Source organism: Antechinus flavipes, chromosome 2 (assembly GCF_016432865.1).
Source record: "Antechinus flavipes isolate AdamAnt ecotype Samford, QLD, Australia chromosome 2, AdamAnt_v2, whole genome shotgun sequence".
In the NCBI taxonomy this organism is placed as follows: Eukaryota; Metazoa; Chordata; class Mammalia; order Dasyuromorphia; family Dasyuridae; genus Antechinus; species Antechinus flavipes.
Window position 1 is genome coordinate 498,657,929 of NC_067399.1, and position 27,701 is coordinate 498,685,629.

General features: G+C 44.8%; 2 protein-coding genes across 4 annotated transcripts in view; one reads left to right on the top strand and one right to left on the bottom strand.

Annotated features, from left to right (window-relative positions):
* The first annotated feature begins 6,300 nt into the window (after positions 1–6,300).
* Positions 6,301–25,531, top strand: FPGS (folylpolyglutamate synthase). 3 transcript variants are annotated; one of them, XM_051980040.1, is made up of 15 exons: positions 6,301–6,336; positions 13,789–13,917; positions 14,041–14,094; positions 14,184–14,248; positions 14,329–14,443; positions 15,312–15,389; positions 15,677–15,738; positions 15,951–16,053; positions 16,754–16,831; positions 17,636–17,783; positions 18,522–18,611; positions 22,090–22,240; positions 23,009–23,084; positions 23,653–23,719; positions 24,245–25,531. In XM_051980040.1, the coding sequence occupies exons 1-15, from the start codon at positions 6,316–6,318 to the stop codon at positions 24,727–24,729; spliced, it is 1,722 nt and encodes a 573-aa protein (XP_051836000.1). In that variant the 5' UTR covers positions 6,301–6,315; the 3' UTR covers positions 24,730–25,531. The 3 variants fall into 3 exon arrangements, with proteins under 3 accessions (XP_051836000.1, XP_051835998.1, XP_051835999.1); XM_051980038.1 differs by lacking the exon at positions 6,301–6,336 and adding an exon at positions 11,883–12,058; XM_051980039.1 differs by lacking the exon at positions 6,301–6,336 and adding an exon at positions 11,885–12,058 and having other exon boundaries at positions 24,311–25,531.
* Positions 25,487–27,701, bottom strand: part of ENG (endoglin) — a 39,150-nt gene continuing 36,935 nt past the window's right edge. The window contains exon 15 of the mRNA XM_051980037.1: positions 25,487–27,556. Within this exon, the coding sequence (XP_051835997.1) occupies positions 27,438–27,556 (119 nt within the window). The 3' untranslated portion in view covers positions 25,487–27,437. The remainder of the gene's footprint in view (positions 27,557–27,701) is intronic.

Here is a 27,701-nt window from a genome sequence, read left to right on the forward strand (position 1 = left end):
ATGTTTGTGGCAGCCCTTTTTGTAGTGGCAAGAAACTGGAAACTGAATGGATGCCCATCAATTGGATAATGGCTGAATAAGTTATGGTATATGGATATTATGGAATATTATTGTTTGATAAGAAACAACCAACAGGATGATTTTAGAGAGGCCTGGAGAGACTTACAGGAACTGATGCTGAGTAGAATGAGCAGAAACAGATCATTGTACATGGCAACAAGATTATGTGATGATCAGTTCTGATGGACGTGGCTCTTTTCAAAAATGAGATGATTCAGAGCAGTTCCAATGGTCTTGTGAGAGCCATCTACACCCAGAGAGAGTATTGTGGAAATTTAGTATGAATTACAACATAGTATTTTCTCTGTTGTTATTTGCTTGCATTTTATTTTCTTTCTCATTTTTACCCTTTTTGATCTGATTTTTCTTGTGCAGCATGATAATTATAGAACACACCTGTCAGATTGCCTAGAGTGACAGGGAAAGATAATGCAGAATGTTGGAGGGGATGTGGGAAAACAGGGACACTGATACATTGTTGGTGGAATTGTGAACACATCCAGCCATTCTGGAGAGCAATTTGGAACTATGCTCAAAAAGTTATCAAACTCTGCATACCCTTTGATCCAGCAGTGTTTCTACTGGGCTTATACTCCAAAGAGATACTAAAGAAGGGAAAGGGACCTGTGTGTGCCAAAATGTTTGTGGCAGCCCTGTTTGTAGTGGCTAGAAGCTGGAAAATGAATGGATGCCCATCAATTGAAGAATGGGTAAATGGTGGCATATGAATGTTATGGAATATTATTGTTCTGTAAGAAATGACCAGTGGGATGAATACAGAGAGGACTGGCGAGACTTACATGAACTGATGCTAAGTGAAATGAGCAGAACCAGGAGATCATTACATACCTCAACAACGATACTGTTTGAGGATGTATTCTGATGGAAGTGGATCTCTTCGATAAAGAGATCTAATTCAGTTTTAATTGATCAAGGATGGACAGAAGCAGCTACACCCAAAGAAAGAACACTGGGAAATGAATATAAACTGCTTGCATTTTTGTTTTTCTTCCCGGATTATTTATACCTTCTGAATCCAATTCTCCCTGTGCAACAAGAGAACTGTTTGGTTCTGCACACATATATTGTATCTAGGATGTACTGTAACCTACTTAACATGTAAAAGACTGCTTGCCATCTGGGGGAGGGGATGGATGGAGGGAGGGGAAAAATCGGAACAGAAGTGAGTGCAAGGGATAATGCTGTAAAAAATTACCCTGGCATGGATTCTGTCAATAAAAAGTTATTTTTAAAAAATGATAATTGTAGGAAATTGTGGTGATCATCTTCTTTTAAAATAAGTAGAATAGTTCTCTCTGGGGGAGGTTTTCTTGGAGGCAGCTTTAGTATCAGTTTGGATCAATAATTACCTCAAATGCAGCCAGGTGATAAAAGTTCAGATCTTTTATTATCTCCAATATAGCCCAGTTAGCTTAGAGGTCTATCTCGCTGCTTGGTTTCAAAAGCTCTTGCCGCTTTGTCTTTTGCTTCTGCCTCTGCTTTCTTCAGTCTCCAGAGCCAGCACCAAGTTGAATCTGTCTTGCCTCGGAGAGAGGGCTTCTGGCGTAATTCTGCTGAAATCTCCCTGAAAGCCTCTGTCTGTTTCTTTTATACAAGAGGGAGGAATTATGGAATATGAGAGAGAGGGATTATGGGCTTTCTCCCATAGTGCTCTCTGGCCCTAAGAGCTTTAAGGAAGATGTGAATTCACAAAGTTATAAAGCTTACTTTGTGAATCTGGCATACTTGAGAACTCCGATGAGTAAAGGTGTAAACACAAGCATTGTACTAATTAGTTCTACTTAGTACCTTGTTTCAGGTTCTGGCCCAAAACATCTTGTAAGATCAGATCAACTCTAATTAGTTAGCAGTTTATAAAGATTCCAACAGGAAATATGTATGGAAGAATTGCACATGTTTAACATATTGGATTACTTGCTGTTTAGAGAAGAGGGTCGGGGGAAGAGAGGAAAAAATTTGGAACACAAGGTTTTGCAAGAGTGAATGTTGAAAATTATCCATGCATAGGTTTTGAAAATAAAAACTTTAATGAAAAAAAGTTTTTAATTGTGAAGGGACAATTTTGGGGTTTTTGGCCTGCTTGTTGCCAATCAGGCCTCAGCCATCATGCTGAGTTTTAATTTGGCCTTCCTAGTCTGTCATCTGTGAATACAGCCATGTTGTGAGTCAGGCATGTGTGAAAAATGTTGAATCTTAGCAGATCTCTACTACAGCATGAAACCTGCTCCAAACCATGCATCAGGTTTTGCTGAGTTTTGTGTGGCAACATGATAACCACTGTGAATGGTTTTTTGTTTTATTTTTGTCTAAAGACTGTTTAAAAATCCCAGAAGAATCAGAACTGGAAGCCTATCTACATAATGTTATCAAAATCATATCCCTCTTGTGTTTCAAGGATGAGGCAGAAAGTGGTATTTTCTGAAGGGACTACCCAAGGCCTCAGGCTCATCACCTTTGGTGATTAATTTGTGCTTCTCAAATTTCCTCCCTATCCATCCTCTTGCCATTGTTTTGTTGCTGTTGAATCCCGTCTGATTCTTTGTGATTATTTAGCAAAGTTAGCAGCATGGTTTTGTCATTTCCTTCTTCAGCTCATTTTTTTACTGAAACGGAGACAAACAAGAGAAGTGACTAGCCCAGGGTCACAGCTAGTAAATATCTGAGGCCGAATTTGAGCTCAGGAAGATGTTTCTCCTGACTCCCAGCCTGGCACTGCATCCACTACAACCACTCTGCCCCCCATTAATCCTTTCAGTAACTCATTGGATAGGAATAAGGCATCAAATGTGGAGTGTCAGGCCGGCCAAGGTCACCAAGTGTTCATGGTAGGACAGACCTAGATGCTGTCTTCTGAGCTGTCGTTTCATGACTTACCCAGCTCACCGTTGTTTCACGGCCGCCCTGTGAAGGACAAGGAAGGGTGGGCCTCTTCTATCACCAGCGGCAGATTTTCCCTCCGAGGGGTGGGCACTGTGGGGGTTTGTGGGAAACTAACAGCTACAGTCATTTCTAGAGCTGAGCAAGGATTCAGGTGACAAGGAGTACCTGTGAGGAGGCTATGGGTCTGGTCCGGGTACCTGTGAGAAGGAGGCTCTTAGAAACATGCTAAAAGTCTGAGGCTTCTGGGGCACTGCATCCAATAGGCTCACGAGAGTGCCCCAGGACATTTTACATTTTGATCCAACTTCTTAATGAACAGAACTGTTAGAACTCATCTGATCCACGGGTGCCGGGAAAGTTATTGAAGACACTGAAATATACAAGTTGGTAAACTTCTGCTGCCCAGCACTAATTCCCCAGGCTGCACCCCCCCAGGAACTTAGATTGGCTAACCAACACTGCCTAGAAGGTTCCTTCTCACCAAGTGTGTCCTCATTAGAGATAATTTGCCCTGGCCTTCTCCTTGGCTGCTTTTTCTCTTGGTTTTGCCATCTGGGATGAGAAGGTGAAATCTCCATTCTATCCCCAGAACAAAGCCTAATTTAAGCCCTCTCCCTGCCCTTTTTCTCTCCCCTTTTCAGTTCTATTCCAGACATTTTAATTTGGGTCTTGTCTGATCTTGGCAATCTAGCCTCAGTCTACTTCTTTTATCATCCTGTTCCCTCTTTCCTCCACCCCAGCTATCCACTGATCAACTTAATTCAATTTTCAGTTCAATAAATATTGTCCAAACTGGCACGATCGTTCCCTAATCACAACTTACACATTTTTAGCTATATTCTTTCCCTCCTGTGATATTTTCTGCTTTTTCTCCTCTCCCAATCCAAAACTCATCCATCCTTCTCAAAGCCCAACTATTTAAATCCCAACTCTTTTCACTACTAACCCAATGTAGAATGGTCAGTTCTAGAGCACTTACTGTCTATACTCCTCATCTGACCCTTAAAACTCACAACAGAAAGCCATTTGCCCCCGACTTGTATGTTCTGTGTCCCCAACTGGATTCCCAGGGGCAAGGATGCCTTATTTTTGTTTCTTGGACACATAACAGGTGTTCAGTAGTGATGGATAGGTAAATGTATTATCCTGAAGGAAATGATGTCTGTACCAGTTGGCAGGTCTCATGCTAAGTTGAAAAGACAAAAGTCCTGGCAGAATGATAGATAAAATGATTGCTGTTGCAGGCCAACCATCCCAATCAGCTCATCTGCAGGTCACAGAAATTTCAGAGACCAAACCTCTAAGCCCAAGAAGTGTTGGGCCATCAAAAAAACAAACAAGCAAAAACCAAGGTACCATAGTCAGGGGTAAAAGTAATGGACTATAGGTTGTGGGTAGACTTGGATGACTAGGATTCTAGGACACTGGAACCTATGAGGTCTTGGGATCTGTAGTTTCAGAGTGAGAGAAGAAAGACTGAAGAATGATTCTGAGAGCAATGACCTGACTCTCTTGTGAATTGAAATTATTATAAAACCTATAGAGACCCTGTCTCAAAGCAAGGAAGACTTGGATTAAAATTCACTCCCCCCTTGACACATACTCATTGTGTGACCCTGCACAATTTTACTCTCTCAATACTTTAGGCCAAGAATATCAACTGAAATAGAAAAAGAACCCCGACTTCTCAGTACCTATAAACTTCTTTTTGACAGTCTAACTTTTTGGGTTCGCAAATTCTTTTACCAAGGACCTGGGCTGACCAGAAGGGGTTCCCACAACTCTCTGCCCTGCGCCTAATCTCATCAATATCTGTCTCTGATAAGAATTGAAACTAATATGGAATATTATTGTTCTATAAGAAACAATTAGCAGTATGATGTCAGAGAGGCCTGGAGAGACTTAAATGAACTGATGCTAAGTGAAATGAATAAAACCCAGAGAACATGGCAAAAATAAGATTATACAATAATCAATTCTGATGGACATCGGTCTTTTCAACAAAGAGATGTGATTGGTGCCAGTTCCAATGATCTTGTGATGAAGAGAGTCATCTATACCCCGAGAGAGGACTATGGGAACTGAATGTGGATCACAACATTCTCACTCTTTTTGTTGTTCACTTGTATTTTGTTTTCTTACTCATTTTCTTTCCTTTTTGATCTGATTTTTTTCTTGTGCAGCAAGATAATTGTATAAATGTTTACATATATTGGATTTAGCAATCCAATATTAACATATCCAATAACAAAAATCCAATATTTAATATATTTTAACATATATAACATATTGGATTGTTTGCCATCTAGGGGAGGGGGTGGGGGAAAGGAGAGAAAAGTTTGGAACACAAGGCTCAATGTTAAAAAATTATCTGTGCATATGTTTTGGGGGAAAAAAAGCTTTAATAAAAAAAGGGGGGGGGGAGAAACAAGAATTGAAACTACAAGGTTTTAACCTCTTTTGTTCCATGGTGATAGTCTGGTAAAATCTAAAGATCCTTCCTCAGAATGATTTAAAATGTACAAAATAAAATACATAGGATTACAATGGAAACCAATTATATGGAAATAGTTACCAAAATATATATTTTTTAAGTTTGTGGATCCCACTTAAGAACTGTCAGGTTTTTAAACCTAGGAGTCTAAAACTAGGATTAAGAATAAATCTAGACTAGACACCAGAAGACTTCCTAGTCACACCTGAGCAATGAATTTTTGTGACAGGTTATCAAGGATGAGAATCTTTTTTCTTTGGTTATTTTATATTACTAATAATAGCCAACATTGTATAGTGCTTACCATGTTCCACGCTGTGTGCTAAGCACGCTACAGTTATTATTTCATTTGATCCTCAAAACCATCCTGGAAAATAGGTGCTATTATTATGCCCATTTTACAAACTGTTAAATGACTTGTTCAGGGTCACACAGCAAGTAAGTGCCTCAAATTCTATCCACTCGATTAACTAGACTCAAAAGGAAAAAAAAATTAGATGTAGTCTCTTAAAGTTACTTTTTAGAAGTTGTGAGATTGTTAATATGTTTCTTGTGTAAGGATAACTATCTAAGAATGGAAACTGATTTTAAACTAAGCAATTTATTGAATGCTCTCTCTGTCCTTGTACAAGTCACCTTTGTGACCATAAATTTACTTTCAGAGCTCTTCCAGTGGGGCCCTCTCTGGGTAATAGTGCCCAACCCCCATGCTTTGGACACTTGCCCGATTTCTTCACCCTAGGTAGATAATCACCTTCAGTGCCTTTCCCTTTTGTCCTTTAACCCCTGGCTATTCCAGAAACCAGACAATTGGGAAGGGAACAAGTTGAATTATTCCAGCCTCTGAGGACTGAAGAAGCATGAAAGAAGAAACACAACAGGTGAGACTGGATTGTAATAACTCTGGGCTGTTGATGGTGGGGTTTTAAAAAGCAAGTGGTGAAAAGTTATTTTGGGGAGTGGCTGAGCGCCCGCTGTTCAAAAGTATCAGGCAACATCTGAAATGTCTCTTAAAGCCTAGAGTTTGGAGTCCTCCCTAATCTAACCTGCCTGGGAAAATCACTCCGCTTCAGCTTCCCTTAGCTTTAGTAACTTTGGATATGTAACTTTGGGAAGGGGGTCAGCCTGTTCAGGGGAGGAGTCAGATTTTAACCAAGTTGCTGGTGGGAGGAGTGAATTTCCCTGTGGATCCATTTGGGCACAGCCACACGATGGGAAAACTCCGGAGGCTTTGGCCAGCATTTGGACTGGGCTTTAAAGGACTCAAGTCATGGTTTACATTTTCTATGATTTGTCGGAGCATATCTGCCTGTCTTAGGTGGAATGAAAATGCTTCCTTTGAGGTATGTAAATTGAGCCCTCAACATTTTGATGTGAGCCAGAGGGACCCAGCTTTCTAGATCATAATAAGTGGTTAAAAGTCCTAACAAGAGACCTTTTCAACCAGGACTGTCTAAGAGTAGCACTCCCTGGTGTTAGGTAGGGGAATTCCGGTGCCTCTTTCCAAAGTTCTTCATCTAGAGTCGATGCCTCCTCAACACTGATACTGAAGGTAACATCCAGAAATTATAAATGAATAGTGAAGGAGGAGAACTTCAGTGACAAAATGGCCCGAGGGGATCTTCTCTTGGGATGGTTTGGTATTTGGTAGGCTGAGTGGTTTAATCAGACATATTGATAATCCTACCTGCTTATATATGTAGTGAAAAAGCACCTTGATTTCCTAGACACACAAAATCCAAGTCACAGATAATTTAAAACTAAAAATAATTTAAAAAGTACATTTGGCTTTATAATGCAAAGGCATCCTAATAGCAATACAGGCACGCCAGTCTCTGTCTTCAAGTCCTTTCTTGATCCTACTACCTTGCCAGCTATGGGTGAAAGGGGACTCCCCCAAAGGTTAGTCAAGATAATCCACATGTAAATAATGGACCACAACCTGGAGTTTAATAGAGAGATTCTTCTCCCCAAATCTTTGGATGGTGAAAAATCAAATTGTTAGATTTTCTACGGTTTAGGTTGACCCTAAAACTCTGTGAATCCATCTTTGATCCCATACTCCAATCAGAGGAGTGGGGGGAGGGGGAAAGGCTGAGTTGTTGAGTATGTAACTTGAGTTTAATCAGCAAAATAATGAGATTTCTGGTGGTGGGTTTATCTTGGGGGAGGTGTGAAGTTCTGTGGAGTTCACACCTAGCAGAGCTGCTGATGGAAGACAGCTTTAGAAGCTTAAACCGAGTTTACAACTAACAAAGGGAAGGTGCTAGGATTAAAGAGATGTTGAGAAAGATTTTCTGTAGAACGGAAATATCAGATCCTCCCAAATATCCAGATCAGACACAGTGTCTTGTCAGTCCAGTCTATCTTCCCCACCCCAGCACTACATCAATTTTTTTCCTCTCCAACTTTCCACACTGCTGAGATATATATTTGACCATGTCATTTTCCTACTCAGCAACCTTCTGTAGTTCCCTATTGCCTCCAAGATGAGAGAAAGAGATCCATTTGGCCCACATTTACATCCTTTCACAATAGCCTTCCAGGCCTTAATTCACTTTGTTTCCTTAAGGACTTTTAGCTCCACCCAAACTAGATTTCTCTTTGCCTGAAGCATTTCATCTCCTACATTTTCATTAGCCATTCCCAGTTCTTGGAATATAAAGCTTCAACTATCCTCAGAAGCTTTTAAATTCCTCCTAGGCTCAGCTCTGGCTCCTCCTCCTCAGTAAAACCTTTCTTAATCCCTCCAACTGTTTTAGTGTTCTCTACTTGTCTACCTACCTGAACAGACCTCTAACCTGTGGGTGGCTGGAGCTTAATTGAGCTGCTAGAAGTAGGAGAAGCTTAATTTCAAAACAAGCAAGGACACATATACCAGAGCCCCTCTCCTAGTGAGGGGACATGTGATTAGTGTAGTCAGATCTCAATATTTAAACCAATGGCTGGGCAGTGAGTTGTAGCCCTGATAGTGAGGGGACCAGTTTGATTCATAATAGGGCTTCATGACCAGAACATGGATATAGCTGGTGCTTGGTTGAGTTCAGAGTATTCCTGCTGCTGGTCAAAACAACACAATAGTTAAGTGATTTTGCCACAGGATGAGTGCAAAGGATTGTTGTTATGCCAGGCTAAGGACACAGCTTGCTTGTTGGGCCTTAGCTCTGGAAAGCAGTGTCTCCTAATATTTTGATATGATCATCTTACCTTACATTTATTTATATGTATTGCCCTTTTGTGACCCTTCCCTCTACAGAATGTAGACACTTCATCTTTGAATCCTCAGCCCTTAAAACTGGGTATTAAACTTTTCTGTGTGTGTCATGATTCCTTTCCGCAATCTGGTGAAAAATATGGACCTCTTCTGAGAATAATGTGATTTTAAAAAAATTCATAATTGAATAAAATGCTGAATTTCAGTTAGAGGTTTATGAAAATAATAAATGTAATTTTTTCCCATCCAAATCCATCTATGTATCCTAAGTTAAGAATCCCTGCATAACACACAGTAGGAACTTAATATTTATGTAATTCATTTTAACTAAAATAGTCCTTCCTAGATTAGGACTTTCAGTTAGGAGCAAGCAGATCTCCTCACAACATCAATGTCCTGTGGATTGCAATGTGTTTACAACTCCTATGAATCAGCAACAGGATTTAATGAAACAGACAGCTTGGGAATTGGTATGCTGCCCATTCAGGGAGCCTCTGAAGGCTGGCTTCACATTTCCCTGAGAATGTCACCAGGAGATGACAACAGAGGCCTAAAGGAGAGGGGTTTCGTTTTTAGGAAGGAGCAGAGTTATCAAACCCAAATAGGAAAGGGGGGTAGGCACTTAAGAATCAACATTACCTATGTTTTATTGTATTTTTATTTGTTAAATGCTTCCCAAATATACTTTAATATTTAATGTTGGTCAAGCTACACTGGGGAATGTTGACACATCTGATCTCTCTGTATAGCGGACTAAAAATCAGGTCTTCAGGGTTATAGTCCCTGACTCTGCCACTAGTCAGTTGTTTAACCTTCAAAAGGACATTTAACCTGTGAACCTGTTTTCCTATCCATAAAACAAACAAATTAAACTAAATGATCTCTAAGATCCCTTCCCACTCCCCTTTTACCTGAAAAAATCCTTAACTTTACCCCTTTTAACTTTAAAACCCTAGAAATTTGTAACATCTCTGCAATGAGAAAGGCCAAGGTGGGAGGGAGAGTTAAAATATTATCCTGCTTTTCTCTTCATTCTGCAATAATTACAATAAGACATATTTGCAAGGTTTACAAAGCACTTTCTTCACCACAACCTAGTCCAATAGGTAGCCAATACCATTATTCCTGTTTTTACAGATGAGAGAATTAGTTCTGAGAGAGCATGAAGTGAAATCTGGGTCTTCTGCCCCTGGGCCAGAATTCTGCTTAAACTACCCACCCAGGAGCTTCATATCCTGATCTGAGAGGCATCAAGTGCAATCCTCTCACTCCTGCCTTCCTAGGCAGTTACTTCTATTAGGGAGCTGCTCCTCAAATCTAATTCACCTTCTTCCTGTAGAGATTGAAGGCTTACATTCCTTTGATGTCTATTGTTGACATATTCTGAAACTAAACCTTTAACCATTTTCTTCTCACGCCTATCACTATTTGCTTCTTAAATCAACATTTTAAAAAATCTCCTAATGTCGGATGGGCACTGTGCTAGGTAAGCCTTGGGGTTACAAAAGCAGAAATGCAAAATAAATACATACTAATTTAGATAAAAGGAAGCTTTCGTAACAGAGGGGATGATTAAGGCAGATATATCTCTGAGCTGAGTTTAAAAGGAATTTTAAAGAGATGGACGTTGTAAATGGCCCCTATTTGCAGGATTTTGAGCAAGAAAACACCCTAGAGATCTAGTTCAAGTCCCTCTTTTTACAAGGGGAGAAACTAAAGCCTGTAATAATGAAGTCTAAGGTCACCAATAAGAGAGCGGAAAAAGTTGAACTCCTTGAATTTTTACTATAGCACGTTTCTAACATCCGTCTAATCTTAACTAGAGGTTGATCTCAAGATAACCTTTCTCCCCTACTCCCCTTCCTGAAAATACTGAAAATCAGGCCTTGATATTTAAACCTTCTTCCTTTAAATGAGATTAATGTTTGGTAAAACATTATCGGGGTAGAGCAAAGACAGTAAAATCAGACCATATTTTGCTTGGGGTTTTCCTCCTTTAACCGTAAGCGCTCCCCTAGTTAACACCTAGGGGCAATTAGAACCAGCCTATTGTTTAGAACTGGGAGGACGGATCATTCCTTCAGGGTCACACGTCACTTCGAAGTCCTGAAGTTGAGGATCAATTGTTCTAAGATTGGTGTTTTCTGCCTTACAAAGGGGTAGGATGACCTACCTTAACGTGACCTGCCTTAAAGGCAGGACCTGATCACTTTATCCAAAAATGACAGTAAGAGATGAAATCACGGTGGGGAGGAGCTGGACACCATTTAATGGGAGCCCAGGAAGATGAGACTAGAAGTGAACCGGCTGTTCAATTTGGTGCCCCTTGTAGGTTCTGCAAGGGTGGGAGAGTGACCGGCTGCAGGAAGTCCAGCACGGACGGAATGGAAGTAAGAAACTCATCCTTCCTTTGATCTTCCCTCTGCCTCTGTAAATGCCGGCTCTTCCATCAAACTCATTTGTAATTTAAAAGAAGTAATTTAGGCTCGTAGCTGGACCGCTAGGGGGACTTCAGGCCCTTTGATCCAGCCCCCTTCTTTTACTAGTGGGTAGGTGAGGGGCTTAGGATTTAAGTAACTTGCTCTGAATTTCGTTGGAAATAAGCGCTTACTATGTGTGCCAGACATCATGCTAAGAATTGGGATACCTAGAATAATAATAATAATAATAATAATAATTCCTTGCTTCCAAAGAGAGCTTAACATGATATATCAGAGATACGTTTTGAGCAAGATCAGAGCAAGTACTCTTTCCCCCTTGACCACCATTCTCTTGGCTCCAACCTCGATTTGTAACATGGGTTTGGACTAGCTTATCTCATCTGTGGACGGTGTGAACAACCTGGTGTTGTCCCCCCCTCGGAAGGGAGAGGTCAAGAGTCTCTGTCGGGTCAGGGATGTTTTGAGCTACAGCCAGGTTCCTAAAGGCGCTACGAGGCTGTCTTTCCCGGCAAAGACCTGAGGGCACTTCGGTCTCTTTCGGAGCAGGACCGGGGAAAAGTTGTGAGCCTTAAAAATATGGCGTCACTGGTTTTTCGCACCGCCTCTCAGGCCTCCAAAGTCCCGTTACCTTCCGCCCCGAACAAAGATGGCGCTGGGAGGGGCCTTCTTATCATTGGTGGAAAAGAGATCTCCAGGTCGCGGATTGGTGGGCATTGCAGGCAAATTGTCGTAGGGGCGATGTCGGCCCCACGTGGGTCAGGGGCGGGACCGGGGAGGGCGGGGGGGTGACGAGCGATGGTAGCTGGAAACCTGGGTTCTGGCTTCCTTGGCGGGATGTCTTGGGCCCGCTGCCGAGCGCTACACGCGGCGCTGCGGCTCGCGGCTGGGCCGGCGAGGCGGGGGCTCAGTGCACGACCGGTGCCGCAGGAGCCCGGGATGGAGTACCAGGTACCGGGCCGTAGACGTGAGCCGGGTCAGGCAGGGCGGACACGTGGGCAGCGGCGCGGAGGCCGCGCAGCACCCGCAACTCCCAGATCCCCGGCGCTGCGGAGAGCCTGGGCGAAGGGGTGCGGGGTGGGAGTCAGATAGGTTCTAGGAGCATAGGCGCCCTGGTGTCCGATGGGATCAGGGCTTGGGGGGTGGGGGGGAAGAGTCAGATGGGATCAGGAGGTTGGGGACACTTGGGAATTCAGCGGGGCGGGGGACTCCCAGGTTTCTGGTGGGGTCAAGGGTTGGGAGGATGCAGGAGTTCAGGCTTTGGAGTGAGGGAGGTACGTACCCTACAGAGCAGGTGGGCACCATAGGTTTGTAGAGGAGGAACTTTGCCAACTTCTCTGGGTGGTGTCGCCTTGGTGCTCCTTCTGGCTTGGTTGCCAGGGGTAACAGAGTGCCCAGTCCCCAACTTGGCATCCATTGGCATGGTCAAGGATCATGTGACTTCACAGGGCAGAACACCTGGTACCCGCCAGAGGGGAAACTGCTTGACAACTTGCCGGGCCGCGTAACTGGCACCAGGAAAGTCCTGTGAATGCCTTAGAGAGACACAGGACCTTGGGGTGGGGGTTGGGGGGAAGAGGGGTATAAATAGCCATCAGAGAGTCAGCCCTTTTTCAGAACATGTCCGGAGTTTAGACAAATCTCCTTTCTCTGGAGAAACAACAGAACTTTCAGGTGAAACATTTAATAGTTTTTCCTTCTGCTCAGGAAGACTAGCTTTTAATATGTTCCTGTGGCAGCTACTTTTTTGACAGCTACTGTCAAGAGTAATAGCCTGGAGGCTCCCTTCTCTTTCCAGCACTTCTTCCAACCCACTGGGTGACTTCAAAGAATTAACCTGACTTCTGTGCCCCCATTTCCTTATTTGTAAAATAAAGATACCATCTAGCCATCTCATCTCTCACTTTTCTGAGAGTCCTAGGCGTCCTGCCCATAAATCCAGTACAATGGGACATTCCACTGATTTGGTATTGGGGGGAAACGAGAATGGTAGAACCAGTTGCTCTCAAGTGGAGACCTTAGTGCCCAGGCTCCTCCTTTCCCTTTCCCTGATTGGATGTGAGGCAAATGCAGAGTGGAAGAGAAGATATGTGGTGACTCAAGCTTCTGCTCTGGCTAGAGGGATCACATGTAACTGGACTGGTTTGTTCCTTTTCTTACTGAGTCTTCCCTTGCATGTGGAGCAAGGTTGGAGAATCTCAGGCTTTATTCTCTCACCTATCTGTGACCTGGTTGGGTTGAAGAAAGTATTAAACTGTTGGGAATAATGGTTAGTGCAAGTTAGCCTGAATCCACTAACCTAGTGGAATGAGAAGTGTACAGGGATTCAGAAAACCTGAGGTCTGAGGCCTAGCGCTGCTTCTGATCACCTTTAGTAAGTCATGAAGGGTGGCTTGGATTTGTGGCTCAAATGCTCCTCTGATGTTTACTGTCTGCATGACATTGGTCAAGTCTTTTTAAATCTCTGAACCTTTGTTTCCCCATCTGTACAGTGAAGGAGTAGAAATATCTGACCTCTAAAATCCTTTAGCTCCAAATCTATGATTCTGTGATTCCCAATGAGCTCAGTCTGCTCATCTGTAAAAGGGGATAGTTGCAGAGGGAGGATGATTTCTAAGTTGTTGACGTTTCTTCCTCTGATATCCTATGTCTGACTGATTCTAACCATCTGTGGTCCTTAGGATGCTGTGCGGACCCTCAACACCCTTCAGACCAATGCTAGCTTCCTAGAGCAAATCAAGCAAGAACGGGGAAACCCACAGGTCCAGCTAGAAGCCATGAAGGATTATTTGGTCCGAAGCGGGCTGCAGGTAAGTAGAGATAGGAAACTTCTCCTGCTCCATCGGCATCTCATCATAAGTGTTATCACTAACCCAAAACCAGAGGGTTGGCAGGGGTCTCTCCTGAGCCAGGTACCTTTCTGTCTGTTTCAGATAGAGGATTTAGATCGACTGAAGATCATCCATGTGACTGGGACCAAAGGGAAGGTAAGGTTAGGGAGCTGTGGGGTTTATATGTTATGGCTAGGACCCAGGCTGGGGTGTCTGAGCCCTCATCCTTCTCTCTGTCTCTTCAGGGCTCCACTTGTGCCTTCACAGAACGTATTCTCCGTGGCTATGGTCTGAAAACTGGATTCTACAGGTATGGGGATTCAAAGAGGAGGAGACCCAACGGTTCTCGGTGGTGGAGAGTGCCTCACAAAGGTCCCTCTGTCCCCTTAGCTCTCCTCATCTGGTACAGGTCCGGGAGCGAATCCGTATTAATGGTGAACCCATCAGCCCGGAGCTCTTTACCAAATACTTCTGGCGGCTCTACCACCAGCTAGAGGAAACTAAGGTAGGGGAGACTTAGAGCTGGATTGGAAGGGGAGCTTGGTCCCTGACCTTCTCTGAGTCTCAGCCTCATTATGCATCCAAAGCCTCCAGATCAAAGGTCAAGTAGGAGTAAGGTTGGGCCTTGAAATTTTATTCTTTTTTTTTTAATTATTATAGTTTTTTATTTACAAGATATATGCATAGGTGATTTTTCAGCATTGATAGTTGCAAATCCTTAACTTCCAACTTTTTCCCTTCTTCTTCCCCACCCCCTCCCCACAATGGCAGGTTGACCAATACATGTTAAATATATTAAGGTATAAGTTAAATACAATATATATATATATATACATGTCCAAACAGTTATTTTGCTGTATAAAAAGAGTCAGACTTTGAAATATTGTACAATTAGCCTGTGAAGGAAATAGAAAATGCAGGCAGACAAAAATAGAGGGATTGGGAATTCTATGTAGTGGTTCATAGTCATCTCCCAGAGTTCTTTCACTGGTTGTAGCTGGTTCAGTTCATTACTGCTCTATTGGAATTTGGTTCATCTCATCATTGAAGAGGGCCACAGAATTGATCATCATATAGTATTGTTGTTGAAGTATATAATGATCTTCTGGTCCTGCTCATTTCACTCAGCATCAGTTCATGTAAGTCTCTCCAGGCCTTTCTGAAATCCTCCTGTTGGTCATTTCTTACAGAGCAATAATATGGAATTTTATTCTTGAGGGATTCTGAAACCATATTGTCCAAATCCCTCATTTTGTAGATAGGAAAATCAAGAGGTCATGGTTGCAAGTCAGTGGCAGAAATGACATTAGAACCCAGATCTCTCTTTGCCTGGCTTTTTTTTTCCTCTTCTGATCTTGTCTCTCTGCCCTTAGGATGACACTTGTGTCAGCATGCCCCCTTATTTCCGCTTCCTTACCATCATGGCCTTCCACGTGTTCCTCCAAGAGAAGGTATGGTTCTCCAGAATGTCTGTCTCTACCTGTCATCCCAAACTCCATCTCCTTAGGCCCAGAGCCTAATCACCCCATTCTGTAATGTCCTGGGCAATATTGCCCAGCACCCTCTTCAAGGCTGGCAGCCTCAGGACCATAGTATGCCATGGTCTGTGTTTGTTCCTGAGTGTCAGCCATGGTGGGAGGGTCGGAAGAGAGGGGACGTGTTGTTGGCCATTTGAGCAAGAGTACATGTGTTAGGCAGACCCACCCTAGGATGTGGTATTTTGGCTGCTTCTTTTCAGGTGGACCTAGCAGTGGTGGAGGTTGGCATTGGTGGTGCTTATGACTGTACCAATATTGTTAGGTAAGAAATACCTGGTTCTAACCCTAGATAATGGAGTGAGGGGTTGAGGGATAGAGATCCCCATTCTCTAATTGCTCACAGCAGGGAGAGAGGGAAGGATTAATGAAAGAAGAGGATAGGCAGAAGCACCTTCCCCAGACCTCGTGGGAGTTCCAGAGAGGGATGTGGGGCCAACATTGACCTTTCTAACTTATTCCTGACCCTTTTCCCAGGAAGCCAGTGGTCTGTGGGATATCCTCTCTGGGCATAGACCACACCAGCATCCTGGGTGACACTATTGAGAAGATTGCATGGCAGAAAGCAGGCATCTTTAAGGTAATAAGTCCTGTGGGAAATGAAAAGACTGAAAAACAACCTCTGACCTTACATTTCTATGGCACTTTACTCTCCAAACTCCTAAGGGTTCCTGTTTCCAGATGAGGAAACTGAGGCACAGAGAAAGGAATGGACTTTCCTTTGGTCACCAAACTAATAAATATCTGTAGTGGGATTCCATCTCAGGAATTGAGACTTAATGTCAACTTTCACTTTATGTTATTCCACTGAGTTGACAGTCTGGGACAAGGAAAATTGGGCTTTTCCTGGCTTTGAAGAGCGAACTACTAAGTCCCTCCAATCCCCTCAGGAACCTTATGATAAAAGACAGATATACTGGCATGTACAAGAGCATTGCACATTTGTAGCAAGAAAATAAAAGCTTGGTGGGCCAGTGAATGGGGCCTTGGGTCTGGAGCTAGGAAAACTAGGAAAAAGATTCAAGAGAGTCTGTGCTGCCTATTGGGAAACAGAACAGACAGGTTTGTCCCAGAGCTTAGAATTCACAGAAATAGAAGATAAAAGTAGAAAATATAGGGAAAATAGACATTTAACATTGAGTACCTACAAAGGGAAAATGCTTAACGGGGTGTTACAACAGATCCTGAGAGGCCTGGGCTATGGGAGGCTACACAGGGCTAAAGAGAGGACTTTGGGATTAGTCCCATCTTTCTTCCCCCACAATCCCCTTTCTCTGTAGCCTGGAGTTCCGGCCTTCACTGTGTCCCAGCCAGACTCCCCCCTGGAAGTCCTGAAGGACCAAGCACGACAGTTGCAGGTGAGTAATTGTGCCTTTGGATTGTGGCACCTTCCTGGGCAATATATGTACCATCCAGAGCATGTCTTCCTTGCTCTGCATTGTCTAAAGTTGGGTTTGACGATCCACTGAGGGAGATATAAGCCATCCACTTATCCAGCCTCTTCCAAGCCGTAACTGGCCCTAACCTGCCATCTTGATCTGCAGTAGTAAATGGCTCTAAGCCATGTCCCTGGAAGCGGTGTGGACTGACCCAGGACACTGGGGTTGTAGGCCTGCTTCTGCTACTGTCCGACAGTATGATTTTGAGGACTTTATTTCATCTCTGTTAGCCCCAGGTCTTTTATTGGTAGAATGAGGATGATGCTACTTGACCTGCCTAAAGTCAGGGACCTGGACCAGGTGACATCTGGAGGATTCCTTCAGCTCCGAGAGCCAGAATTAAGCACAAGACTCTCATAAGGCAGCATGTGGGAAATGTCAGCTTTTACTGACCTCCAGAGTCTCTTAGAGCGGCTTATAAAGTCATGGGGAACCTTAGTGCTACAAGAGAACTGCAGTCATCTAGTCTTAGTCCTTCCTTTTACAAAGGAAGAACTGGAGGCCCAGTCAGTGGCTGGGCCAGGGTTCCAAAGGCCTCCCAAGACAGCTGGAATCGACATTGATGTCTTTCCAGAGAGCAAGCGGGATTGGAAGGTGGATCTGGGAGAGCTGGCTAGGGTTTGCCAAGGGGAGAGGAGGCAGGAGTGCACCTTGAATTCCCATCTCATTGATAACTTGGAGGACAGAACCCTGTTAAAGCCTTTGCTTGCCTCTGCCTTGCAGTGTCCATTGTACCTGTGCCCCTCACTAGAAGCCTTCGAGGAAGAAGCAGAGCTACTTCAACTGGGTCTGGCAGGTGATCACCAGCGGAGCAACGCTGCCCTGGCCCTGCAGCTGGCCCGGTGCTGGCTCCAAAGACAGGGCCACAAGGGTAAGGCGCTTCCGGAAACGGCTTCCTGGAGTATTGCTCCTTTCTCTGCTGGGTCTGGTCACCTTCCGGATTCAATTCCAACACATGTTCACCACATTTAGCACCTGCTTTGTTTAGATTGTGTCAATACCTCATTGAGGTGCCAAGGTAGCAATCAGCTAGAGAAAGAATAGCTGTTAACTTATCCAGAGCTCAGAGGAATCCTCAGAGTTCAGCCCTGAGCAAAAATTTTCTCTACAGCATTAGTGGTTACCCAGACCCAGCCTGTCCCAGTCACCCTTGGAGAAAATGAGGAGAAGACAGGATGGAAATGGGAGGAGGAGTGTGGGCAGATAATTTGTCTAGAGTTGTTGAAAGAAGCTGACATTGTCTCTGTCTAGCTTTGTAACTGTTGCTTTCTTCAATTACCAAGTAGAGTGTAAACTCTTAACTCACTTGATTTAAAGAGAAGTGTTTCCTGTCTTCAGCAGGTCAGAAATGTTGGGGAATCTGGATACCTCAGGGCCTGGGGGAGACAGGGGGGAGAAGGTCAATGAGCCTTATGGAAAGGGCCTTTATCCCTGTGAGTCTCGGGGGGTAGAAGTCTAGAAGAGAATGGGGAAAGCTGTCAGGGAGTCACCTATATGTGTTACCTATTTCATCCCTCTTTAGCTAGTTTTTAATAGGTTTCTCCCTAATGCTGGAGGAGGAGACAGGCAATAGGCATAGAGTCTTCATGATGCTGGTTTTTCTCTGCAGGTATTGGGGAACTGAGGGCAACCAGGCTGACCTCCCGGCGATCTCTGCCCTTGGCTCCTGTGTTCCATCCTACCTTGCCTATGAAGCAGGGTAAGTCCCAGAACACCTCCCATAACTGGGGAGGGGCCCTGCTGTCCTGGAGGAATCCCACTGAATGTCTGGGAGACCTTCCATGTCCTGTCCTCCTCCTGCCTCTCTATCTTTCTTACACATCCCTTCTCCAGAGACTGTTCCAGGCACATTTGTCAGTCATATGACTGCAGGAATGCCATTTTTAAAGCTTGTCAAATATTGTTATCTCCATTTTGCAGATAAGGACACTGAGATTAAAAGACTTGCTTAAAGTCCCAACCAGTATCTGAGGCTAGTTTTGAACTCAGTTTGGACTGCCAAATCCACTCTCTATCCATTGTGCTTCCTAGCTACCCTAAATGAAGGAGTGATTTAATAAACCTCTGCTATGCTAAGCACTTTTTGCAAAGCAATTGCCGTTATTCTTCCCCATTTGAACAGATGAGAAAACTGAGGCAAGCAGAGTTTAAGTGACTTCCCTGGGATCCCACAACTAGCAAGTGATTGGACTGTGGGTCTTCTAGATGCCAGGTGCAGCATCAACGAACTGGCCTCTTTTAAAGCTTCATCCTCTCTCCCCATCTCCCTCTGTGGACTCTCCCTGGCTTCTCTGACTCTGCTCAGATGCCACCTTTTCAGGGGACCCTTTCCTGCTGCTAATGCTTTCTCAGCCTAGGTTACCTTGGGTCTGCTATGTATATGTTTTGTAAATTCCTCTGTGTAAATGCTGTTTTCCCCCATTGGAATGTAAATTCCTTAGGGCAAAGATTATTTTTGCTGTCTTTGTCCCTGGTGCCTAGTATAATGTTTGCCTCATAGAAGATGCATAATAAATATTTGTCAATTAAACCCTCTCCATAACAGTCCTGTGCTCAGATGGACAGTTTTGGACTCTAAACTGTTGGTAACCATCCAGTTTTCTCCCTGGCATTCCATCTATTCCCACTTGTGATCTGGCTGCTTTTAATCTCCTTTTCACTTTCACCCCTATGGTAAGGTAGGTTGTTTCACCTAGAAAGTCTTTCTCCATTCCCTCTATTTTTCTAATTTCTGTTCAGCTTTTTAAAACTCGGCTCAAAGCCCTGAAATCTTCCCTGACTTTTCCTCACTTTGTGATCCCCATGTACCCTCTGATTTTTTTTACTAACTATATTCTTAGTACCATATCCTTTGGCCCTTCATGGTTCTGTAGATTTGTCTTGCTTGTGAGGTTTGGTTTCACAGCTAAACAGAAAGGGTCTTGAGGAACAAGAGCAATGTCATAGGATCATAGATTTTAAGCTAGAGAAGGCAATAGAGCTGTTATTGCATGTCTTCTACAAAAAAAAAAAATTAAGTTATCCACAAAGCAATCAAATTCTAGTAAAACCATAAACTAGTTGGCTAAAATGACAATTAAAAGGATAATCTTTTTGTCTTTTTTCCTTTCTGCTTTTGTTTTTTGCCCATCGTGATTTTGGTTCTATTTTCCCTTTAATAATCATATGCAATGAATGTTTTCTGTTTCTGCTTTCATTCTTCATGTACTTTCACATAAATCTTATCACATTTTTCTTGTTTTCTTCATATTTATTATTTCTAATGGAACTGTAATATTGCATTGATGTAGGACCAAATGATTCAACCATTCTCCATTTGTTGGAAGCTATTTTCCAGTTATTTGCAATGGCCAAAAAAGCCATTAGAAATATTTTTTGTACCGAGATCTTTTTCTTCCTCTTAACAACAGCATCCTTAGGACACAATCCTGATAATAGGGTATCTGTGTTAAGGTTACCTCCATCAGTTTGGTGATTGGCCTTGCATTGCTAGATTATCTTCCCCAAAGATCCAGCCAATTCACAGATTTGCCAACTGTGTTAGACTAGCTACTTCCCCACAGTACTACGTGGAATTATATCACTTTGACCATTTTTGTCAATTTAATGAGCACAAGGGGGTATAATTTACCTTAAGACACAAAGGATGCCAAGATAGTGAAGTCCAGATCCTGTACTCAAGGACCCTCCTTTCTGATGGGTTGGTGGGGGGGGGGGGGAAGGGAGAGGGAAGGGAGGGAGTCTGCATGTGTAGCATATGCAGTTTGAGGAGGGACAAGTTGGGACTCACAAAAGTTAGCATATGTGAATTGAAACTTAAGGCAATTAAAAATCCTAAGAGGTAAAGAGGTAGAAAGGGAAGGAGTGCCTTCCAGGGGAGGGGGACAGACAGTGGAAAGGCACCCCGGTGGGAGATGGAATGCTGAAGTCAGGAAACAGTAGATAAGCCAGGTTGATTTTGAAAGAAAAGTTATAGGAAGCAAAGACTAATGGGAAATAATGTAGGCCAGAGCCAGACTGTGAAAGACTTTTAAATGTTAAAGATTTAAATAAATCCTAGCATTGTTCAGCCAAAATATTTACAAAAATCTGCCTTTCTTAGATTATTAGAGAGTTTGAACACTTTGAGTGATACAAAAATTTGTGTTCTTTGAGAAACAGGAAGTATAATTCATTATTTGTCTTCTGAGATTAAATTTAGTCTGCATTTAATTTGAGATCAGCTACTTTTTCAGGGTAATTTTCAGTTACATTAAAGCCTTCTATACGGAGATTGTTCTGCTTTCTATACTCTTTATCAGTTTTTAAGTCTTCTCATGATTCTCAGAATTCCCTGTACTAATTGTTTCTTACATTGCCATAATAGTCTATTGCATTTATATGCCACAACTTGCTCTTTTATTTTTGGACACACTTCTTATGGCTCAGTGTATTTTGCATTCTCCTTGTTGCTATTAAAATGATGATCCTAGTGAGGAACAGCAGCTGTCAGATGGACATCCATCTGCCCTTTGATGGAATCATCTCACTGGAGAGCCAGTGTTCAGTATGACATGTGCATAAGTTCACCCCACAGTGATTAAGTTTGGGGCAGTTGATTCATATCAGCCTGTCTCACTTACTGATAATGGGATTAGAGTAGCAGTTGATTAATTTTTTTCATCTGTATCTGACCCAAGAATAGTGCCAGTCACCTGTATTTTTGCCAATTTTTTGATGGTTTAAGGCTCATTCAGTTGCAGTTCTGATAGTTACTTGGTGAATGTAGAATTTTTAGTAAAGGGATTTATATTTTTATGAGAGATTTCCATCAAACTGTATCTCCTGTAGAGGCCTAATGTACTCACTTTTTCTATACTATTTCTATTCTGTACTATACTTATTTAGTGTTATTTGTCAGAGGAATTCGATTCTAATTCTTATTCAACTACTTACTATGTGGACAAATCATTTAACCTAACCTTGCATATAAAATAAGGACCTCCAAGGTCCTTTCCAGTGCTAAATCTTTGCTCTTATGGCACTTATGAAGAGCTATGAATGTTTGGGATTCCTAGAATGGAGAGAGTATTTCTACCCTGAGGTGGGTGGAGGTAGGAGGCAATGGAATCATGACTGCTTTCATGGAACAGATTACATGCAATAATTGAACTCCCTGACCCACTACTTTGTTCCAGGGCTTCGGCACACAGAATGGCTAGGCCGAACACAGGTACTGAGACGAGGAGCCCTCACCTGGTACTTGGATGGAGCACACACCACTAGCAGTATCCAGGCTGGGATAAAATGGTTCCGCCGGGCAGTACTTAACCAGGAGAAGCCTGTCAAGTGAGTTTCTTTATCAGGGTGTGAGAATAAGGGGCATGTTTTTTAGGGAAGATGGGAAAATTATGTTGGTGGGACTCTTGGCTTCTTTTTAGGTTTGTTCACTTTCCTCTTAGATCGGCTATCCTGTTCTTATACATATCTATAGCTAACATTTATAGGGCACTTACTATGTGCCAGGCACTATGGTAAGTACTTTGCAATTCTTAGCTTTAGCAACCCGAAAGATAAGGGTTGCTATTATTTTCATTTTACAGCTGGGAAACTGAGGCATACATGTTAAATATAACTTGACCAGAGTCACAGGAATAGTAAATGTGAGGTCAAATTTGAACTCAGAGCTTCCTAACTCTAGGATTAGTTCTTTCTTCATTGTACCACCTAGCTGCTCCATGGTGTTGGAATTCTGGCCAATGGTAAGATGTGAGTCACTAGGTGATCATCCTAGGAATTGGAGAGCAGCTTCCTTTTTCCTTCCATATCTGGAAGTTCAGTATATTTTATTTCTGTTTAAATCCTCTTCTTTCAAGGTAGAGCTTAAGTGCTACGTCCTACATGGAACCCTCCCCTCCTTTCATACTCTCCCACTCCACTTTTCCATCAGTCTGTCTTTTTCCCTTTCTGTCCCCCTTTTCCTTCCCAGAAAGTACTTTTTCTGACTTTACCAGCAATTAGCCTATTAGAGCAGGGAGAATCTTTTTTTCATTCAACTACCACAGGCAGGGGCTTTAATGAATGTTTGTGACGCCGAATTGGATTTCTCCTCCACAGTGGCCCCGAGGTTCGGGTTTTGCTCTTCAATGCCACTGGAGAACGGGATACAGCAGCACTACTCAAACTGCTGCAGGTAAGCTAGCCTCTGAAGGGCCTACCAGGGATATTGTTGGGAGTTCCTGCTGATTAGGACTATGCAGTTCTCTCAGTGCACACTAGATGGGGCACTTTCCTCAGAGGGGAGCTCGGTCTTCACTCAGAACTGGAGAACATCGGCACTGTAAAATAACCAGGAGGGTTTTCCCCTTTCATTCATTTCTCACATATCCTAACTGGAGACACTGAGGCTTCCTCCTCCTCCCTCCACCTTTCGTCTTTCTCCTCTTCTTTCCTCTTCTTCCTCCTCTCCACCTTCCCTTCCCCTTCTTTCCTCCTTCTTCTCCCCTCTCCCCCCTTCTTCTTCTTCCTTTCCCTCGCCTCCTCTTCCTTCTCCTTCCTCTCCTCATTCTCTTCTTCTTCCTCCCCCTCCTCTTCCTCCTCCTCCTTCTCCCCCCCCCCCTTCTTTCCCTACTGAACTTGCTCAAAGTCACATAGCTAGTCTCCGATTCCTAAACTTTAGTCTCAGCATGGTGGGGGGCTCCAGAGGTGGGAGTCACTATTTCTCTGCCTGATACAGCTCTTCCTCCTTGTGAATCTTTCAGCCATGCCAGTTTGATTATGCTGTCTTCTGCCCTAACCTGACTGAAATGTCTCCTGTAGGGAATGCAGGTGAGAGGACTAAGGGGGTGAGGGTCCCTGTCCCACAAGAGTCCTCTAAGGGAAACAATCATTCACTCTCAACACCTCCCCATACAAACCCCATCTATCCCCTGGATGGTGCGCTGTTCTGTGTTGGATTTGCAATCAGTGCCTCACCCAACAGCAATGATGGGAGAGAAGAATGTTTTTCTCATCCCCTATTTGCTCTCCCCTTTCATTAAGTCTCATCCCGAACTAGTCTGGCAGGGGTATCTCAAAAAGGACCTTTTCCCTTTTTCATTAACAGTCAAGGGGGTGGGAAAAACAGGAAGGGCCTTGAGAGATCATCTAATCCTACTTATCTCATGCTACATGTGGGAAAACTGAAACCCAATGGTTTATCCAAGGTCACAACCAGTTTAGTGCCAGAGTTGGGACTAGAACCCAGTTCTTGATCCCTAGTCTGGGGTTCTTTCTGCTATACTGTGCTGCCTCAGTTGAACTTGGATGACTTCCCCTGTGATCCTCGGCCTTCTCCCCTTTTGTTCCTCCTAGCTATGGTGCTGATAAGGTCTTATCCCACTCTTCTGTCTCCCTTTCTTCTGACTCCAACCCCCCCAGACCAGCAGAATTTTACAGTCACCCTGGACCACATGCTGACACGGTGTCTAGAAAACCAGAAACAGTGGAACCAGCTGGCAGAGGAGAAGGCAGGACAGGACCCCTGGTTGGCGCAGGCCCCAGAACCCAGCACTGGACCCCTGCACGGGCCTCTTCTCCTGGTCCCTCCAGCTCCTCGGCCTCTCAACACCAACTCCCTTGTCTTCAGCTGCATTTCCCATGCCCTGCAATGGATCAGCCAGGGCCGGGACCCCCACTTTCGGCCCTCTAGTCCTCCACGGGGGCTTCACTCCCACCCTGTGGCCAGTAGTGGAGCTGTCCTCCTCAAGGAAGCCTCCTCCATCCAGGTGCTGGTCACTGGCAGTCTTCACCTGGTGGGTGGGGTCTTAAAGCTCTTGGATCCCACCCTGTCCCAGTAATGGGGCTGGAGCTCGTTCCTGGAGGGGAACAGTTCCCTCTGCCTGTGGCCTTTTCATTCCCATTCCTTCTCTTCCCCATCTTTCCCAAACTCCTCCACTTCCGACAGGTGCCTTTTTCCTTCTGCTTTTGAACTTTCCATGGCATCCTGCTTTGAGGAAGGGGAAGTGAAGTGGGGAGGTGAGAGTAGGGATGAGAAGGACCCTCCCCTTAGAAGGGAGCTGTGTGCCCCGGGTCCCTCTCCTGGGAGGCCAGGTCAGGAGTGGCAGGCTGTTTGAGCCAGGCCAGGCTCAGGTGGCCACAGCTCATCTCACTGGATTAAGACTGAGCAGGATTCCTGGGTCTTAGGCCCCACATATCCTTCTGACTAACAAGCTGTGCTGACTATGTAAGTCCCTTGAGGCAACACCCTGTGCCTCAGTTATCCTGTTACTGGAAAGTGGGAGGGTGAACCTCTCCAACCACTGCTGTTACCACCCTCTCCTCCCCCCATCCCCAGCACTGCCCTAGAGGGCACCCAGACTCTGACACCCCAGCCCCCGCCTGGGTGTCCTCGGGAGCCCGGAAGCTGTGGAGCCGGAGGCCTTCCTGGCCTGGGCCCAGTGCATTGTGTGAGCAGGCTGGCTGGAGGCCCAGGGCCCTGCTGCTTGATAGATTTCCTCCTCCCTGAGGGTTCTGGGAAGGTGGTGAACCCTGACCCTGGGTGGGGTTTGGCCCTAAGAAGGGGGCGGAGCAGACTCATGGAGTGCAAGATGATAATGAGTTGAAAGCTTTTTTTTTAATTAAAAATCTTTTTCCAAGAGACTTATGCCTCAAATTCCCCTGACAGCCCAGACAAACAAGAAGGTTGAGATCTAAGAAATGTAGTTTAGGGAGCCCTATGTTCCCTTTGGACTTGACTACTCGGAACCTCAGTTTCCCCCGTGGAAAATGCTGAAGCTGTATTACCTAATTCAGTCTCTTCCAGCTCCTGAGTTCTGTGACCCATCCCCCTCTCCCACATCCCTTTATCCCCAAAGCCAATCTTTCTGATCCAAGAGCCCAGTCCAGTTTTTATCAGATATGCTCTAGAATCTTAAGGATTCTAGGCAAAGGATCTAAATGGGTCTTGACATCCTTGTAAAGAAGTGCTTTTAAAAGTCTTGGAGTGATTAAATTCACTTTCCCTCCCTTAAATCTCTTTGGCTGAGAAAGTACTCTTGATGTTGGAGGTGGTATTGAGAAGAGCTGGGTTCAACTCCTCCCTCAGGCACCTAATAATAGCTTAGCTTAGTGACCTCAGTTTTCTCAACTATAAAATGGGAGACATGATAGCCCTTCTCCCCAAGATTTGTTGTGAGGATCAAATGAAAGACTGCCAATTTTTCTGCAAACCTTAAAGTGCAGGATAAATGCTAATTTCAGTTAAATGGAATGAGATGGGGGTTCAAATCTTGGCTCTGAGTTGCAAGCCCTTAGTTTTCTTAGTCTTAGGTGCTGACCCACTTCCCTAATTACCTTTAAAGTGTAATTACACATATGTGTATGCATGCAGGTAGAAGCTGCTGTCTTCCAGCATGGCAGTGGCCAGAGCAGGGGATGGGGCCCTGGGACTTCGAGGTCCCATCATCCCCTGGGCTGAGGCCATGCAGGGCCGCTCATTATCTTGCATCCCAATTCCCTGTGGCCTTGTGGCCAAGAGGACAACAAGGACTCGTTCATGGTCATTTTCCTTGCTGGCACATATGCAATAGGAACCCCTGCTGGTCCGGAGGCCCTTTGGCTGGCCAGAGATGCAGTCTCCTCTCCCCCCATCTGTGTTCTTTGTGGAGGGCCTGAGGCAGATGGGCACTGGGCCCTGTGGGTGCTGGGGAAGGATAAGGGGAGGGAAGCTTGTCGGGTGGCAGAGGGAACATACCCTGTGGGGCTGTGGGCTAGGAAGCGCCTTGGGGCAAATCCAAATACCGAAGAAAGAAGGGCTGGCCCCCTGCCTGTGCCATGTGACTGTGGGATCAGTTTGTCAGAAATGACCCACTGGAAAGTGAGAATTTAGCTCTGACCTCTCCCCTCCACCCCCAAAACCTTTAAATTCCCCAGGAGCCAATGAAGAGGGCAGGCTGATTTCTGGATACAAAATTCACTCATTCCCTTCTATCTGCAGTCTCCAGAGCTCAGAAAACTCTGGACCAATATTAAAATTACAAATACATTTAGAAAATAACAGATAGTGTGAGGCATATGTACAGCTCGGGACTTATGCCTCTCACCCCCAAAGGCCATGACCAGTTGAGAGGTGGTCTGGGAACCCAGATTCGCCATGAGAACGGCAAGGTGCTTTGAGGCGGATCCCCTCTGGAGAGTCGGAGGCAGAGGAGGGGCTTCTGGTCACAACGGCCCACGGCGTGTCCTTAGGGCTGGGCTTTGGGTGGGCACAACCGTTGGCTGGATATCAGCTGTGCCAGTCTCCCTTGCAGACGCTGCCAACACCCGTTCCTGCCCTTGGGTGTGTGGAGAGGGTGTAGTTTGTCTCTGAAGGTGTCGGGCTCGGGGATGCCGCCGGCCCCGCCCTCCATCCCCACGGCCCTCGGCCATCTTTGGTCCAAGGAGGCTGGGCCCAGGCGGCTCCTCCGAAGTCCAGTGCGGCTCCTGAGATCTGGAGTCCGGGCAGAGGTGCCCAGCGGCCCTTCTCAGGCTGGGGACGGCACGGGCTGGGCCGGTGGGGGGGGGTGCCTCACGCCATGCTGCTGGTGGAGCAGGGCGTGCTCTGAGTGCTGCCAATGCTGTGGTTGGTGCTGCTGCTCTCAGAGGCCGGCACTGCGGCCATCACGGGCTGCCTCTTGCCTGGAGGACCTGGGTGGGGGCCGGGGTTGGAGTGGTGATAAGCCGCCCCACCTCCTGCAGCGAGTTCCAAACCAGCCGCCTTCCCCCTCCCGACTCCGGAGGGTTCCATGGGACAGTGAGATAAGTGACCCCCGCCCTCCCTTGGGCTGCTCCC